This window comes from Heliconius melpomene, chromosome 15 (genome assembly GCF_056956725.1).
Source record: "Heliconius melpomene rosina isolate 202511_hmr_F chromosome 15, ASM5695672v1, whole genome shotgun sequence".
NCBI lineage: Eukaryota > Metazoa > Arthropoda > Insecta > Lepidoptera > Nymphalidae > Heliconius > Heliconius melpomene.
This window is the reverse complement of record NC_140403.1, coordinates 6868726-6886998: the sequence shown is the minus strand read 5'-3', so window position 1 is coordinate 6886998 and position 18273 is coordinate 6868726. Positions and strand designations below refer to the sequence as shown.

General features: G+C 30.9%; 1 protein-coding gene and 1 pseudogene across 1 annotated transcript in view; one reads left to right on the top strand and one right to left on the bottom strand.

Annotated features, from left to right (window-relative positions):
* LOC146531535 (extracellular serine/threonine protein CG31145) overlaps positions 1 to 18273 on the top strand; it is an 81515-nt gene that overhangs the window by 50819 nt on the left and 12423 nt on the right. The window contains exons 3-6 of the mRNA XM_085198090.1: positions 6393 to 6743; positions 12096 to 12338; positions 14809 to 14933; positions 18144 to 18222. Coding sequence (XP_085054216.1) covers positions 6535 to 6743; positions 12096 to 12338; positions 14809 to 14933; positions 18144 to 18222 — 656 coding nt within the window. The 5' untranslated portion in view covers positions 6393 to 6534. The remainder of the gene's footprint in view (positions 1 to 6392; positions 6744 to 12095; positions 12339 to 14808; positions 14934 to 18143; positions 18223 to 18273) is intronic.
* LOC146531536 (eclosion hormone pseudogene) lies at positions 286 to 792 on the bottom strand (annotated as a pseudogene).

The window sequence follows — 18273 nt, the reverse complement described above, 5'->3', positions numbered from 1 at the left end:
TGTTGAGTGGCAGAATTCAACAGCGTGTTTTACCTCGACACCAGAGCGAAGAAATGGAAATATAAATTTAAATAATTTTTTAAAATTTTGTTTAAAATAATAGTTTGTTTTATTTCGATTACTTTATAAACACAAAAGTTATACCATTTTAAATATTTTTGTTCGACAAAATTGCTAGAAATCATGTAGTTCAAGCAGGCGAAGCCGCGAGCGGGTCGCTAGTTTTTTTGATAAATTAGACATTATAAAATGAAATAAATGTGTAAGCATATAATAATATATATATTACAGGAAGTCTACATACAAATGATAAAACCACAATGACGATTTATTTTCTTGATTATGAATGCTACAAATATGTATAAACAACATTTTATATTTAAGCTTAAGACATATTTTTATAACTCATTCCTTCTTAGAGTTTATTGAGAAACGGTGCTATGGAGGCGAAGTTTTCACATTCAGGAATCAATTTGCCCTTGAATTTGATGCAGGATTCAGCACAAAGGGGTCCATCAAACCACGCGCCCAGCATCTTCTTGCATTGGGCACAATTTTCAAAGCAAATTTCCATAGGATTATAGCCAACTGCAATAGCTGGATTGGCACTTCCATCTTCAATACAGCACATAAACACAAGGACTGAGAAGATTGTAAATAAAATTGCTTTTCCAAACATTTTGTTAGGATTTTCTTGTGTAAGTGATGAGAGAAAGGCAGGATGCTGTGTGTGTTATCCCCAATGAATCTCAGCGATTTTATAGTAGATTCTGAAGAATATAGTTAATGAACCGTATATGAAAACCATAGGAGGTTCTATTTCTTCCATTACCGATATGTGTTCTAAATTTGATTATGTTAATGCTTTCGAAAGAATTGTACTGAATTAAGGCAAATTAGATTTTATAGTAGCAAAAACTATTAGTATAGCTTAAATACTTTATTATATTTCACACTATATAAAAATATTTCTACACTCGAGGAAGTGAAGTATTTATTTACGTTTATATTTCCATTTCTTCGCTCTGGTGTCGAGGTAAAGCGCGGCGTTGAGTTCTGCCACTCAACACGCATTGCCTCCAGCATTCAGCAGAAAGTGGAGAACGGAATGTCTTAACACTAGGTTCCCTCTGCCTACCTTGCTGTGTGCGGGATACAGCGTGAAGCTGATTTTATCTATTCATCATATAGTACGGAATTTTAAAACAAAACATTTTAAACCTAGTTACAATGTATGAAACGTTTGAAATATGATGGGGTATTTTTAATTGCAACGCTGATATCAAAAAGTTACAAACAAAAATACGTAGAGTAGAATAAGGCCTATTTTTATTTTATTCTTCTATTATACATTGTCATTGCCAATTTTGTGTCAATAGTACCTACTAATTAAGCTCAAGTCGCGAGCTTATATAAATTAACGAGGGTTGCGTACCATGCTGCAAAATTGGATGATTGAAGTCTTTTTGTCTGGTGCTTTCGTACTCATATGAGGTAGGAGTGGTAGCGAGTGCATACATTTGAAGATGATATTACTATCAGTTTTTTTTTTATTTTTTTGTTTAAATAAAAGCTGACGAGTAGCTTTTACTGACGTCAATATAATTTACTTATAAAGTTTTTTAAAATTATTTGTAGCTATGCTTATAATAACGTTGTAACGGACGATATATAAGAAAAAATGTTGGTGTCATTTGATAACGTGTCTGTTTGTGTGTGCGTTTGTTCATATTAATCTCAGAAACGGCTGGACCGATTTAATTGTTATTTTCTCCTTAACATTTTGTGTTTGATTTATTTAAACTTGTTAATAAATAAAAAACCTCATACCATTTTTAAGAATATTATACTTAAATAATTGGTTCATTGAATTTTACTTTTTAATAAAAGTAAAAATATATATTTTAAAAATAAAAAAAAATAAATAACAGAAACCAATAGTACAGACCTACAAAATAATTAAATGTACACTTTGAAATACTGTATTTTGAGCTTCCACATTGTTATCAAATTTAAACAAATTTCACGTTTCCCCTACTTGCTTTTATGCGCTTTGAAAGAAGCAAAATAAAATTATATTTGTATTTCATTTCATATAAAGCAATTTATTTTTTATTTTTTGTTATGTGGCTTGTTTTCAGTCACTCAGATTTTAAGATAAGTACTTAATTAGTACTAGTTGAAACATTTTTTTAAAATGATGGAAAAAATAATTCAACAAATATTTTAAAGCATACAGTTTAATAGATATAGAACATAATTTAAAGAACCTGATAAAAAAAATCAAAATTCCTCGAGTGGGGATTGAACCCAAAACCGTCGCGTTACAGGCACACACTTCTGCCTCTGCGCTACGACTGGCCTCTGAAATATTTTTTATTTATGAAAATAGAAATTTTCTTCCATGGAAAACCATCTTTCTAATGTTGAAGATGGTAAAAATATGTTTATGAATCCTTTTTCTATTCAATTTAGTCATGTTTTTCAGCCTACTACTTAAGCTTGTAGAAGAAAAACACCTACGAGACTAATTTATCAAAGATCTTTTATGTAAGCTTTTTATTATGAAAAATGTAAAAGAAACCAACAATTCTTACATAAGTTATTCGTAACTCATGTTATTTATTTTATCTATGCATTGACTTTAAAAAAACATTGCACTATTAAATTTAAATTTTTAATTACATATTTTAATCAACATTTTCTCATAATAAAACGGAGAGCTTAAAACCTGGAGCGTAATAACTCGTTGTCTGATCTAGTTTAGATTAATATAAGTAGATAAGAAAAAAGATTCCAAGGAAAAGAAAAAGAAAACAAGATTAAATTATTAAAGATATTAACCCTTGTATTAGTGGGGGCGTTATACTGTGCTGCTAAACATTATTTTTAATAGTTGAAGATTAACTTATATTTTTATAAATTGCTACATTTTCTTTTTTCTTGAAAATAAATTTATAATATAATTAAAAAAAAATCCTTATAATAGATTTTATTTAAAGTAAAGAAGTTTGTTAATAGGCGATGTAATAATATAGCATTTTTTGGTGAAAAATATGGGAATAGTAAGTAACTTTTTTTAGCATAACGCTGTACTCCGCACATAGCAGTGTAGAGAGAACATAGAGTTAAGGCACTCCGTTACCCATTTTCTGCCGAATTTAGTACAACTTGTTTTTTTTATTTTAGTACACTTACAAATATTTATGATATCTTGCTGTTTCAATGTTAACATATACAATTAAAATTAAAACTATATGGTAATATTTTAATTTTTTAAACATGAAATTTCATCCATCTTTTTATAATATTTGTGTGACTAACACTTAAAACTTACTTAAATAAATTAAGGTAATTACAATTACATTATATAAAGCTTAATAGTTAACATAAGAATTATTAGTAAATTATTAAAGTTATGATTATTATACATAATTAGGTAATAAATTATTAAATTAGCAAAATATATATTATCTATTGATAATATATTTAATATATTTAATTACTCTTTGATATAGATTTATTATTAATATTTTTTCCTAGACTGATATGATATTAAATAACAAATTAGTTACGTTTGAATAAAAATATTGTTTCGTACTTTTTTTTATTAGAGCCATAGTAATTTATTCCGACCTTCAGCTGTGCTCTGCACTGCAAGGTAGACAGAGGGAACCTGGGAACCTATAGTTAAGATACTCCATTCTCATTAAGAGACTTCCGTACTCCACTTTCCGCCGAATTTAGAGGCATTGCGTGTTCAACACCGTGTTTTGACTCGTTACCATAGCGATGATATGACAATATTAATTTTTCCATTTCCTCAAGTGGGAATCGAACGTACAACCGCCGTGTTTACAGTCACTCCCTTATGCCTCTGGGCTACAACGGTTAACACTATCTTGACAGAGTACGAAGAAACACGATTAGATTCAAAAATTTTGCTATACAATTGAAAACTAGAGATTTTTAAACTCTTTAGATTTTAAATTGATATACTACTTATTAATTAATTCTACTTATTAATTAATAGATGCTTGTTTCGATCTTTAAATTACGTGATGCGTTTCATAATTTCCTTGTTACGCGTATATTACATTTTTTTTTCTACTTCATTGTAACACAATTCACATGTTATGTGAATATGTGTATAATGTGGTATGTGTACCTTAATATAAACTCTTTACTATTAATAAAAAAGGAAAAATTTAATTTGATTGAACGCTCTAATCTCAGGAACTATCAGGTTTGATTTGAAAAACACTTTTTGGGTTGGGTAGCCCATCTATCAAGGAAATCTACAGGGGTATCGAGATTAAATAAAATTTTTGGAAAAACGGAAGAACTTCCGAGAGCCTCTGTGCACGTGGCGTACATGTATTACAGAGTTGTTATACTTTAAATATTGTAAAAAAAAGGATCGCTACAAATAGAAATTTGTCGGATTTGAAACCACAGCCATCGCAAAATGCCAAGCTCGTCTCAACTGTGCTTTTTGTTATTATTTTAGTCCATTTATATTCAATTTATTTTTTATTTTTCAATTTATTTTATTCTAGTTATATTCAATTTATTTATATTCAGAGAGAACCTAAGACACTTCGCTTCCACTTTCCGCCGAATTCTAAGAGCGAAGAGCGAAGAAAAGAAAATATTTAATATTTATTTCCTCAACAGGGAATCGAACCCACAACCTATTGACAGCTACACGCTTGTGCCCCTACGCCACGAGTCACGACTGACCTAGCTGACATGTTTATATTTAAATCTCTATGTATGCAAAATTTCAACTACGCGTGTTATTTTCTGCTGTATCAATGTTTTCATTTAGAATTGATGATGCAGATTGATATTTGATATTTAATAGGCAATAGAATTATTATTAGGTCTTTTATTAATTATAAGAATTTGACAAAGCAATATTTTTATAACTACATTTTATATTTTATTCACGCTAACGGTAATGAGGCAAAGTGCGGTGCTCAGTTACGATAATTAGTTTAACATGCTTCCGAAATTCGGTGAAAAATGGAGAACGAAAGTGTCTTAATGGGAACTGAGTGTTTTAACTAGATTTCCAAGTTCTCTCTGCCTAGCCTACTATATACAAGTCCACTGTGAAGTTAAAAAAACATTTAAATATATATTTTTTGCGTTCGTTACAATTAAGTAACAATATTTCTCAAAATTAAATTTAAGCAATACATCCAAAATGTATTATAAATTTATATTGTAGTAAAAATATTTCATAAATTGTAACATTAGCCTGCTTATACGAGCCGAGCTATAGTGGTTACTTCTCTTTGCGCAATCGGTTAACCCCACGGTCGTGAGTTAACGCTTGTGAACTCGGTAATAGTATGTAGTTACAGTGACATTAGTTGTTTCCTTGCTATTTAATAGCTAATATGGACTGGTTTCATATAAAATGTCACGTTTTTGGCATTTATTTGATCGAATGAATTATCTTATATCTCATTTATTTTTTAGATTGTTTTAAATTTATATCTTTTTTATCGGACTTTATTTTCTTTTTCCTTTAACGCGTTTATTGCTACTGATTATTTTTATGATATTTTTGTAGCTTCACGCTGTATACAGCATACCTATAGCAGGATATGGAGGGAACCTAGTGTTAAGACACTCCGTTGCTCACTTTTCATGAAAAACATAATAATGTTTATTATTCTTTTTTTTTATTTAATAAAAAATATATAAGAGGTTATATTATAATTTAGTCAATTTAGTAATAAATAGATTTTCATATATAACTGTAAGCCAATTAACCTTGATATCTAATTTTGTGGTACATATTTTGGATAAAATAGATAATAATGTGAATCTATCACTTTCATGAAACAAAACTGATAATAGAAGTTAATTAAAAATCAAACAATGAAAATGTATTACAAACTTATAATAAAAAAAAAAAATAGAAAAATTACGGAACTCTAACTTAGTAGGTTTCTACGTTGATATTTTGCAAACTAAAATTTGTAAACACGAAATGCTTATGAATTATTCCACATCGTTTTGTGAATAAAATAAATATTTAAATTAGAGCAGCTGCTAATGTTAAAAGAATTGTTGATTTTGTCAACTTTGCCTAATTATTTTTTATCTGTGGGCAACTATTTTCATTTATTTTATTTATAACGGATTTAATATTAAACTTGCAGATTAATAATAAAAATAAACAACTGATATGTAAAAAATTAAGTTGTTTTTTAACTTTGCCTAATTTTTATTTTCGGTTTTAGGCAATAATTTTCATCTATTTTATTTATAACGGATTCAATATTAAATTAGCATATTGTATTAATCATAAATAAGTAAGCCAAGTTAGGAATATACACGTGTAAGTTTGTAACATTGTAATTTTAACTTAACAGTGTCAGCGGGTGGGCGCGGGCACGGTGGCGGCGGCGCGCGCGCGGCGGTAAGCGCTCGCCGACGCCGGACCATGCGCCGGGGCCGGCCTCCGCTGGCAGTAGTGGCAGTGCGACCGCGCCGCGCCGCGAGACCGCGCGCACCATGCTCAACATGAAGCTCAAGGAGCGCCTGGCGCTGGCACTCAGCGCCTTCCTCGTCTTCTTCACCCTCATGCTCGTCGTCGACCTCCAGATGGACTACGGCATATCCGGCCACAGGATACCCCTGCATGGACGGGTCAAGATAGGCGATGACGCGGATAAAGGAAGATCAGCGTATATAGAATTTCGAAAACGTTTCCTACAGAAAAGGTGAGAGTGATGTGTTTTGTTTGTGTTTTGTTGTTTAGTGGATTTGCGAGGTATGTAATTTTTTTTCTAAACTATAGATAACAAAAATAATAATCTTTTGTTTAATAATCGGTGAAATAATAATAAATGTCAAATTATTAAAATATTATTTTCATTACTTCTGTTTATTAGTGAGCACCGTATCACCGCGTTATCACATGTAGAATAGTTTGACAGCGTCTTGTGTGATAAGAGAATATGTATGTTTTCTCGTTAAGTAAACAAGACATCCTTATAAACTGTTATTGCTTTAAATGTTAATAAATATGTTATAATAATATATGTGTGGTATATAAATATAAATTAGGTACTTTTACGGTTTATTTTTTTATATAGGTAATATAATTTTAGAAAATTTGTAATAAAAGACATATCAAATATTAAATTATCTGTACCGCAAAATAATGTCTAAATAAAAAAAAATATCAATTATATATTCTAGTAACTCTAGTTGCATTCTATATATGAATTTGAATCTTTCAAAGTTTTTGTTATTTCGTCATGGCTCGATACTTCGATAACTTTTCCACTTATCTCGACTTTCTATGATACAGTCTATTAAAATTAAGCTAAAATGAGACATTTTTATTAGCGCAAAGAAAAAAAAAGATTTTAATACTATTAGGAAATTTCACTATTAAATGTAGCGTCTCCATTTTTTTTTAAATGAAAGTGTCATTTAATGGTAATAACAAATACAATTATAAAGTAAAATTTTGTTTCTACATTTACAAAAGCTAACATTGTCGACATCACACTCTCCATAATTCATAGCTAAATGCTACAAGAGGCTCGACAAGGATAGATGTTTTTTCTTATAAATCTTCATTTCCATTAATATGAAGAAAATATTATTTCATTCACATCCTTTCACTCAACACGCACTGGAGGAATACGGAGGAAAATAGAGAACGGAGTGTCTTGCCCCTAGGTGCCCTCTGCCTATCCTGCTGTGTGCAGAATACATACGCTAAACAAATTAAGAAAATTTGACAGTAACATTGTTTAGTAGAATACTAATATTTTTAAAAATGGTTCGCGTTTGATATTGGTTAATTATTACATTGTTATAGAAACTCATATATCTAATTAGACAAGAAAATTAAGAAAAATCTTCTTTTTGATTTTTTTTAAAAACCTTCCTACTTTTACATACAATTTTGGCGTAAGAAACTAATATTATCGAAAAATACCCAAATTAGATAAAGATTTTTATCTGTCTTAGCCTTATATATTGTTATCGTTATTTGTATATCAGCCACTGAACAAAGATTAACCGATAAATATAAAAACACTACTAACATTTTAATTACTGTATTGACTTAGGTACTAATGACATTATTAACTTATGTTTTTATTATATCATGTTTAATTCTACCAGTTAAACAAAAGAAAATTAAAAGAACCGCACACAGCAGGGTAGGCAGAGGGAACCTAGTGTTAAGACACTCCGTTCCCCACTTTCTTCCGAAAAGAGCGACGAAGTGGAAATATAAACGTAAATAAATATTTCACTTCCTCGAGTGGGTATCGAATCCACAACCGTCGCGTTATAGTCACTTCTTGTGCCGCTGCGCCACGACGGCCTAAATTAAAAGAAAAACAATTAAAATAATTTAAGTTAAAAAAATCTGCCTTTACCCACAGTCAAAGCTATCTAAATGAAATAATTTGGCCAATTGAATAAATAATAATTTAAATATAAACTTTAATACTCATATATAACTAACTTTAATACTAACTATTTTGTTAAAAAATCGAATGATTATATACGAATTTCTATTATAATTATTATTCGATTATTACACATAAGTTAGAAGTTTTTTTTTAATTTGTATGTATTTTAATAGAAAATCGTCAAATTCTAGTCAATCAATATAATACCGTACGATCGATTCGATTAAACTACTAGGGCTATAAAATATGCATTCCGCTATAAAAGTTACGGCTTACAAAAATTGAAAAAAATTGTAATTTTTATTTGATTTACAAAAGTCATATATTCAATAAAGTCGTCGTGATACAGAGGCACACAATCACGACGGTTGTGGGGTTCGATTCCCACTCATAGGATTAAATATTTTCGCAAAGAGCGGCGTTAAGTTCTGTCATTCAACACGCAATGTTTCTTGAATTGTTCGGAAAGCGGAGGGCGTAGTGTCTTAACACTATGATCCCTAAAAAAATATATATTATAACATAAAGAAATTTCGGCCCTTCTAAATTACTAGGACGCTTATCACAATCTACTATCTACTTATTTATCAAAAATTATCACACAGATATTTTTATCAGAACATTTTGTAAATATCTACTAGTAATATTGCATTACGCCTGTACACTGATAGTCAATTGCTATATTTGGAAATTTGTTATTACCTTTTTGCCTTTATAAAGTTCTTTTAGGCCACTCGTGGCATAGTGGCACAAGCGTGTAATTGTAAATATTTAATATTTTAATTTTCACTCTGGTCTCGTGGAAAATGGGGAAGGAATTGTTTTAGCACTAGGTTCCTTCTGCCTACCCTGATGTATGCAGGATAGCGTGGAACTAAAAAAAAAGATTATTTTATCAAGCTAGATATCTATTGAGAAACGTAATTTGAATATTCATAAAATATTAATTTGCTCTGTAAAAAATAGTACTGAAATAATTTATACCTTTAATAACTCGTATAATGAATAAAGTAAAATAGATATCAAAAGTACAATAGAAATTAAAATTCTTTACAAATACAATAGGTATATTTAATTAGAACCACGATGGTCTGCCTGTAAACGCGGTTGTTGCGGGTTCGATCTCTACTCAGGTAAAAACATTGTTATATCCTCTGTGATGCGATATAATGCAGTGTTGAGTTAGGCACACTCAAAACGTAGTGCTGGAATTCGGAAGGAAACCCCACTTTTCGCTGAATTTGTGACCCGTTACGTGTTAGGTGGCGCAACTCTACGCCGCGCTTTTTTGCCTCGTTACCAGAGATAGGCTATGGAAATTAATATTTTCATATTTATTATATTTAATTTCCCCGACTAGGAATCAACATAAGAGTATATCACTTGCCTTAATAGTCCTATAAATATTTTGGAAATAATCTTATATTTTTTCATATTCATAATATTAAAAACTACTCCTATTGAATATTCTCTATTCTCTCCTAATGAATTACAGTGAAACTTATATACTTAAGTAAAATACAGTATTTAGTGAAATAATGCATTCATTAACAGCTTATGTTTATAATTGGTTACGTTAATGTCAAAAAGTACCTAATTATGCTAATTATATTTGTTACTAAAATACTTATTAAATCTATAGGATATACTTAATTTATTATAACGAACGTTTCGATTTTAAGACAATTAGACATCGGCCAGTAGTATTTTTAAAACTCTTTTATTAGCGTTTCTATGCATGTTTGTAAACAAAAAAATTTGAAACTTCGCGTCGGATTAATTTGAAATTTCGCATTTTTATCATGGACCGATGATGATGTAATAGTATGAATAAAAAAATCAGTCAAGTGCGAGTTGTCAACCGAGGATCAACGGGAATTGCAATTTGTTGTAAATAATTAAGTTAAAAAAACTAAGAATTAAGATGTAATGCATAGTGTCAGTAGATTGCTTAAAAAGCTCATCGTTTTTATTTAATTCAAATTAAATAAAAACTTTTTACATAAAAAAACAAAAGTTTGTATTTTTTAACTATTATTTATTATTTTTGTTTTTATAATAGACCTTCACAACAACAAATAACTAAGGTGAACGAATACTTCTCAAACAAGCCCTACGTATAACCATAAACAATTCAACAAATTTCTAAGTAAATATTTATAATTTCTTCAATAGATACTCAAGTAAAAGTTCACTAACAGCCATATTATAAAAGAAATTAACACATCCATTTGTTTTAAAACAATATATTAATTAATTTGTCACTTCGGCTGTGCAAATATGTAAAATGGACGAAATATGAGTTCGCCACTCATTCCTTTTACTCTATAGAACAATGGTGTGTACAATCGAAACGTCATGTCTTTACAATAGGCGAACAAACAAAATCTCAAGAATTAATGCCTACACCAAACTAAGGCTGCCTTTATTGTTTGTGTTAATGAAATTCTAGAAGCTTTTGTAAACGATTTTTTGCCGTTTTTTTTTGCTTTAAAAAAATGTTTTTTCAAAAAATATTTGCATTAAGGCTAGTTTGAGGTTCCGTCAAGCAGAGCAACAAGCGTGAGACTGTAAATACGAGAGGTTGTGAGTTCAATTCCAGCTCGAGGAAATGAAACATTCTGGTGTCTGGTAATGACTCAAAAAATTCACCGGGAATGGAGAACGGAGTATCTTAACACTTTGTCCTTCTACCAACCCTGCTATATGCGGGATACAGCGTGAAGCTGATATAATTTAATTTTAATGTATACTTTATAAATATAATAAGGTTTTGCACATTAGGTAACACACCGTATATGAAAATATGTAGTAAAAATTTACATTTCCACCGTAAGCGGATCTTATTAAGACATTGCTGCTTTGTGAATGTAGGAACTTTAACACGAGCTATCGTCATTTTAAATACATTTATTTAATTCAACCTTTTCGTTGTTAAATTAAAAGTGGTTATTTTACTTATATTATAGTAAAAGTTTTAGACTTATTATAGTAAAATGAGATTTTTATGAGGCCACTTGTGGCGCAGGGGCGCAGGTGTGGCATAAACGCAACAGGTAGTGCGTTCAATTCCCTCTCGAGGAAATTATATAATTTTATATTTTCATCTCTCCGCTCTGGTGTATATCTGGTGGTGGTGTGGAGGGTAAGCGCGGCGTTAAAAGCAGAGTAGGTTCCCTCCCTCGGCCTACCCTACTAAAAAAAGATTCTTATTCATATTGATGTTTATAACAATACGAAATTTAAAATCAAATTAGAATTAACAAAACAATTGAGTTGAAAAGGCTTAGACGTTTATTTCTATGTGAATAATATTTTGAGAAACTAATTGGCTTAAATCCATTCAAGTCTTCCTTAAGACTTTAAAGAGTGCTTTATTCTATCTAGCTATTATTAATCAATGATTTTTCGAATAAATAATATTAAAATAATATGTCTTAAACAATTTGAATTTATAGTAAATCTTTAATTAAGTAGCTTAGGTTAAGATATAATTTGTTAATTATTATTTTTTTATTATTTTATTGGTAACTTAATTCTTTGACATATGTCATTAAAATAAAAAATCTAGTAAACCTAAGTCTAGCATAGGCTTTCTCTTTTAACAATTATATTAAAATTATATTTTATTTACAGCAATGGCAGCAATAGTTCAAAAGAATATGAACAGTCAGCACCAAGTGAGACTAGTGGAGGCGACGTGGAGCCACGAACTCCCTCGACACCTGCAGACCGCTTCGAGGATCTTCAAAGAATATTAGTACTCCAACTTCAAGGCAAGGCTGACGATAATCCAGTTGTTGTACCACCTCATAGGGACTTAAATGTTTTGAGACCAGAGAACCCAACTATTGGTGAAATGGAGGATTTAGAACCTAGGTAAGAACAAATTTGTATTTTTGTTTATATTAATTTATTATATGTTTTTAAAGTTTATTAATTTTGTTTTAAATATGAAATAAAAATACATATGCTCGATTAGGTGGCGCTGCTATACTCGTATTACATTAGGTATATTAATTTATTACGATAATAAACATTTACATTGTACTTGAAATATTAAATAAAACACAGATTAACATAAGAACCTAACTTAGAAATATTAATTAAAATTGTTCCGCGAAAAACGACTCCAAAAGGACATTACAAGGAAAATTTCCAAAAGTTGCCGACAGCTGACATCCACAAGTACAATTTATGGAGCACCGAAAGTCGCCGAATTAAATTGTTAGTTACTCCGTTATTGCTGCAATTAAACTTTGATAAAACGTATATTGCAGTTAAATATTCGACCATTTTGTTTCACATCGTACTACTACACTTGCAAATGGCTGTCTCTTACAGTCGTTTCTAATAATTATTTTTAATCTTCATTAAATGTCATATTTTACTTAATATAAAATTATTTTTTAAACAACCTATGAAATTTCAAGTTAAACTTAAAATATACGGTATTCATCATAATAAGAATGGTAGACTACCTACATCCTAAAAGCCGTCGCCTTTCATCCCCAACGTACAACGGGCTGAGCTCTGAAGTATGCATCAAAACTAAACAGGTCGCCCAATGGTTGACGTAATTTCACCAAAGTAAATATTAGACCAAATCTCATAGGAGCACGACGAATGAAATGAAAAATATCACATACTCGTTTCTCTCTTAACTCTTTATTTCTCTTGGTTGTAAAGGTTTTCAATAGTAATATAAAAAAGGTTATAATATCATACTTGTAGGATATACTGATTCTATAATGTAGCAGACAGGGCGACCTTTTTTATCTTGTAAAGCGAATTTCACCAGCTTTGCCAGGAATCTTATTTAAAATCCAGTTACGGAGATAGGCGCGGGTCTTTGACAATAAAACTAAATGGAATGAATGCATGAGGGCTTCCTCAAACGCCGCGAAGATATGACGAGACCTTATAGCTAAATTCATGTATCACAAAAAGGGTTGCTTTGATATATGAATAATTTTTGCCATATTCTTGGCTCATCTAGGAGAATGTGTAATAAAGAGAGAATATTCTTTAAGGTATTTTCTTTACTGCAAATTAAAGTGGCTTGTTTGTTGAACTTAAAAAAAAATGGGTGGATATTTGGCTGAATAAAATCCAACAATATGAATTAGAATTCTTGATAATTGACAGACATTAGTACTGTATAATAAATGCTATAGTGATTTATAGTGTATCAAAACACATTTATCACTCTATATCCTGAAAAAAAAATGAAAACTATTACCTGCCGGGTAAAAGTTGCCAGGGCAATATATCAAGTTAGCCATTCAGAATTCTAAACGTCCATTTGTACTAAATCGAGTCGGGCGTTTTGAATTCCCATTCGACACGAGCACAATTCACACCGAAAGAGAGTCAATAAATTTTATAGCATACGGCTTGATTTCTAAATGCAGGTTATCAGGGCATACCACAAATCGAGGACGTAACACGTAGGCTCCTTAGTATTCAGTTCTGTCCTGCGTTGTGTCGCCTGGAGTCTCTGCTCCTCAGCAACCAGCTCACGTCCACTTATGTGTTCCACGCAGCCAAAACCAACACGCCGCCGGAAAATCTTCCATGTAAATCTCGACATTAACGAGCAGGTTAAAGAATGTGTGCTGGAAATTTAAAGTGGCTCTATTGATATTCCATTGTCCCGTTGAGCCAGATGTTCCGAAAATTTCGATGGTATAGTATCGAAAGCGAAAAATCGCTATTTGTTTTTTATTGCTACTAATAAGTGTAGTTGTAATGATGTTTTTTTTACAATTAAAAAAAAAATTGTTATTTATGCATTTTTTTAACATGTAATAATTGAAAACTACCCTCATTAGTGGTTCAAAACAGCAATAAAAGATACTTCTAATTTTTCAGTTTTTTTTTCTTTCTTTCTTAACCTAGGGACCGCCGATTTCTTTATAATATCTTTGTAAACTCGCTAGTTTACATTATTAGGATCATGTTAGGTATGTATGTGCTAAATCAAAGTTCAAACGGTGTAAGGTTAGTCATGCAATAAAGATAAACTGTACTCAAATAAATGCTTATACATATTAAACAATGTGCATCCATGTCGTCATTAATTAGAATAAGTTATTACAAGGAAAAATATATGCAAAAATGTCAACTACAATATTAATATTAGCTATATATTATTTCTTCGCTCTGGCATCAAGACAAAAGCCCGGCGTTCAGTTCCGCCACTCAACACGCAAAGCCTCGAAAAATTCGGCGGAAAATGGGGAACAGAGTGTTTTAACACTAGGTGCCCGCTGCCTACCCTGCTGTGTGCGGTATATTCTAATATTCCGGGAATATTCCATTTTTGAGTTTCACTTTTTATTTGCAGTGTAAATGCATCAAATTTAGAAAAGTTTCAATTGAAAATAGCACAGCATGAATTGTATGAAGATGGAGAGTCACTAGTCGGGGCTGTACTCCAGGATATGTCTACATCTCCTATACTACATGTCGGTACGTATAATGTTACTTTCTTTTAAATAAATGTATGCATTTTTTAGTAACTGATTTAATTTGAAATATAATATTAATTTAATTTATTAAATTGAAAGTAAAGCCTTAGTAATTCATTATATTTGCAATTAAATACCAAACTTACTTCGCTATGTAGTAATAATAACTAGTTCGTTTTAATAGTCTAGAAACCGAAGTTATGGCAGTGCCTACATTAAGTTTAATCTAAAATAACGACATATAGTGTATGCAAAGTATATGTTAAGGCCGGCGTGACACAGTGCCACAAGCGTGTGAATGTAGACGTGACGATTGCGAGTTCAATTCTCACCTCGAAAATTATTTATTGAAAATTAATACCTCGAGTAGTGATAAATGGCGAATGGAGTGTCTTAACACTACTTACCTCTGCTACCCTGATGTTTGCGGGATACAGCGTGAACTTAAAAAAAACACATGAATAACTAGATTTTCATACAATTTCTAATACAAATCGAATCTAGGACCAGGACCAGATGCAACCAGTTATTCATATTTACATATAATAATCAGTAACCATGCGTGTTTTATTCAAATGGTGCAAATAATTAATACCAATAAATTAATGAACCATAAAATAGTGCAATATTAGTTATTTTCAAGTATAACTAGACTATTTGAATATATTTTCTGAGTTGCAAAATTTAACAATCGCCACCAAACAAGTGTAACAAGTTAGAACTACTCTATAAATTGTATATTAATCGCACTTGCTCTGAATACCAAACCCACTAAATAAATAAATGTAAAATTGTATTGAAATTTTATATTTCCTCGAATTCTTCTACCTTTTCTCGTATGATACCTTTTCTCGTGTTCACGAGACCGTCGTGGCCCAGGGGAACAAGACAGTGACTGTAAACGCAACGGTTGGGAGTTCGATTCCCATTCGGGGGTATGAATTATAATAATGTGTTAACATTTTCATTGCTTAGAGTTTGTACCTGGACAAAGCGCGGCGTTGAATTCCGCCTCTCAATACAATACTTGTTCTGAAACTAAAAATTCTATGGAAAACTGAGTGTCTTAATAATAGTCTATTTGCCTACCCTAAGGGATAAAGCGAGGAGCAGGAAAAAATATGTTTATTCTAATTACTAATTAGTGGCTTCGCCCGCTTGAACTATACGATTATTTGTTTACTTGTCAGAATTACATTAGAGTACAAATAAAATTATCGTTTTAAAGATAATATCTACACTTTAAGACTTAAAGTTCAAGTCAATTCAATGAAATAATTATTTTCTATACTTGACAAAAGTCAGGAAAATATTTTTTTTTGATATAATTTTCTTAGTTATGATCCAATTTAAAAAAAATTAAACACTAAATGTTAAAAGTCTGCCAAAATATAACAGAGAAAAACATTTAAATCAGTTTTGCCATTTCTGAGATTAACGTGAACAAACGCACAGACAAAAATTATTAAAAAAATATTATTTAACATACTATTACATTAATAAATAGCACCAGTAATATATTTTTACATCATCCATAACAGAGAATTGTATATCAAACAGTATACGCCTGTATCTACAATAATAATAATTAAATATAAAAAAATTCAACACTTTTAATAACCATATGCTTAACAAACACTAAGAAATTTATAAGAAAATTAGCAAACCAAGGCCATATTTGTTTTAGATTTATTTACACTAGAGTTGCCCTTGAATTGTTAGTGTTACAATACTAAGTAGGTAAATATGAAACGTAATAATATATTCGATAGTAATTTCAACAATCATCTGAGGTCGGTTGTGAGTTCGATCCCCATTCAAAGGAAATGAATTATATATTTATTTATGTTTTTATTTCTTCGCTCTGGCACCAAGGCAAAAGCGTAGAGAGTGAATGCGTGGAGTTATGCGACTCAACACGCAATGCTTAGAAAAATTCGACGAAAACAGAGTGTTTTATCACTACGTTCCCCTTGCCTACCCTGTTGTGTGCGGGATACAGCGTGAAGCTAATTTGATTTAATCTCAAATACAAAGATTGAGAGTTTCTTCATTAAATATACAATATGGTATGTATTTTAAATGAAGTCGGGTTCTAAAATCAGTATAGGGTTAGGTCGGACAATGGTGCCAACAATCGCCCTTTACTTTCAATTGGACTTTAATATTTAAAGCGCTTAAATGGATTCCATTGTTAAAACCTCTATAGTTCAAACCTATTTTTAGATATATAGTAATTATTACTTAATTCCATTGCCATCGATTGGGTTCATAGACAACTTTCAAGAATAGCCTTACTTGTGAATTCTCATTTATTTTGAGGTCGTACTTCAATTTCAATTAATTCATGTGGTCACAACAATAATAATTCGATTCAAAAGATATTAAAAAACCTTTAAATGTACAATGTGGCAATAGAACGACATAAGCACAGGTATTTAAGGCGGAGAGAACCTAGTGTTAAGACACTCGATCCCCATTTTCTGCCAAATTCTGGAAGCATTGCGGGTTGAGTGGCAAAATCCTCGACACCAAAGCGAAGAAATGAAAATGTAAATTTGAATAAAATATTTCATTTCTCCGAGTGGGGATCGAACCCACAACCAGTTGCGTTTACCGTCATACACTTGTGCCCCTGCTCTACGACTCGCCTAAATACCTTGATAAGATATCAAAATATTATTTTTATTATGTTTATGATATAAATAGACTACTTGTTCTAATTTAATACTTTTTGGGACATGTTTAATTAACGTTTCAATTATTATTTATCAACGTATATATATTAGATTTTATCAAATGGAACACAGAAATATTTTATTGTCAAATATTGTTTTTTTTTAACTGTATCTCGCAGATAGCAGGGTAAACAGAGAGAACTTGGGAAATAAGTGTTAAGACACTCCTTCCCGTTACGTAACTCAGTGCGTAGCCTCGTTATAGCCCAAGATCCCAGGGCTCCCATACCTACGTCATTTAAGCAAAGTCGGGATTTCAGTCTATTATCAGGGCTAGGAAATGAAAATTTAAATATTTAATTTCGTCAAGTGTGAATCGAACTCACAACCTCTCGCGTTAACTGTAGCACGCTTGTGCCCTTCGCCACGACTGGTTTGTTATTTATATTTTTTTATTTGGAATTTATAATTTAGTAGTGTTTACTAATTATTTAGTTAAATACAGATAATTTGAACATTTTAAAATTCTACAGAGCAAAAAGAAGGTGGAACGCAGCTTAAGCTTATCATCGACTATCCTAATGGCGTCCAAGCACTGTTTAAACCAATGAGGTAAGTTCAACTTAAAAATAGAAAAAAAAATTGAAAATTTATATTTTATGT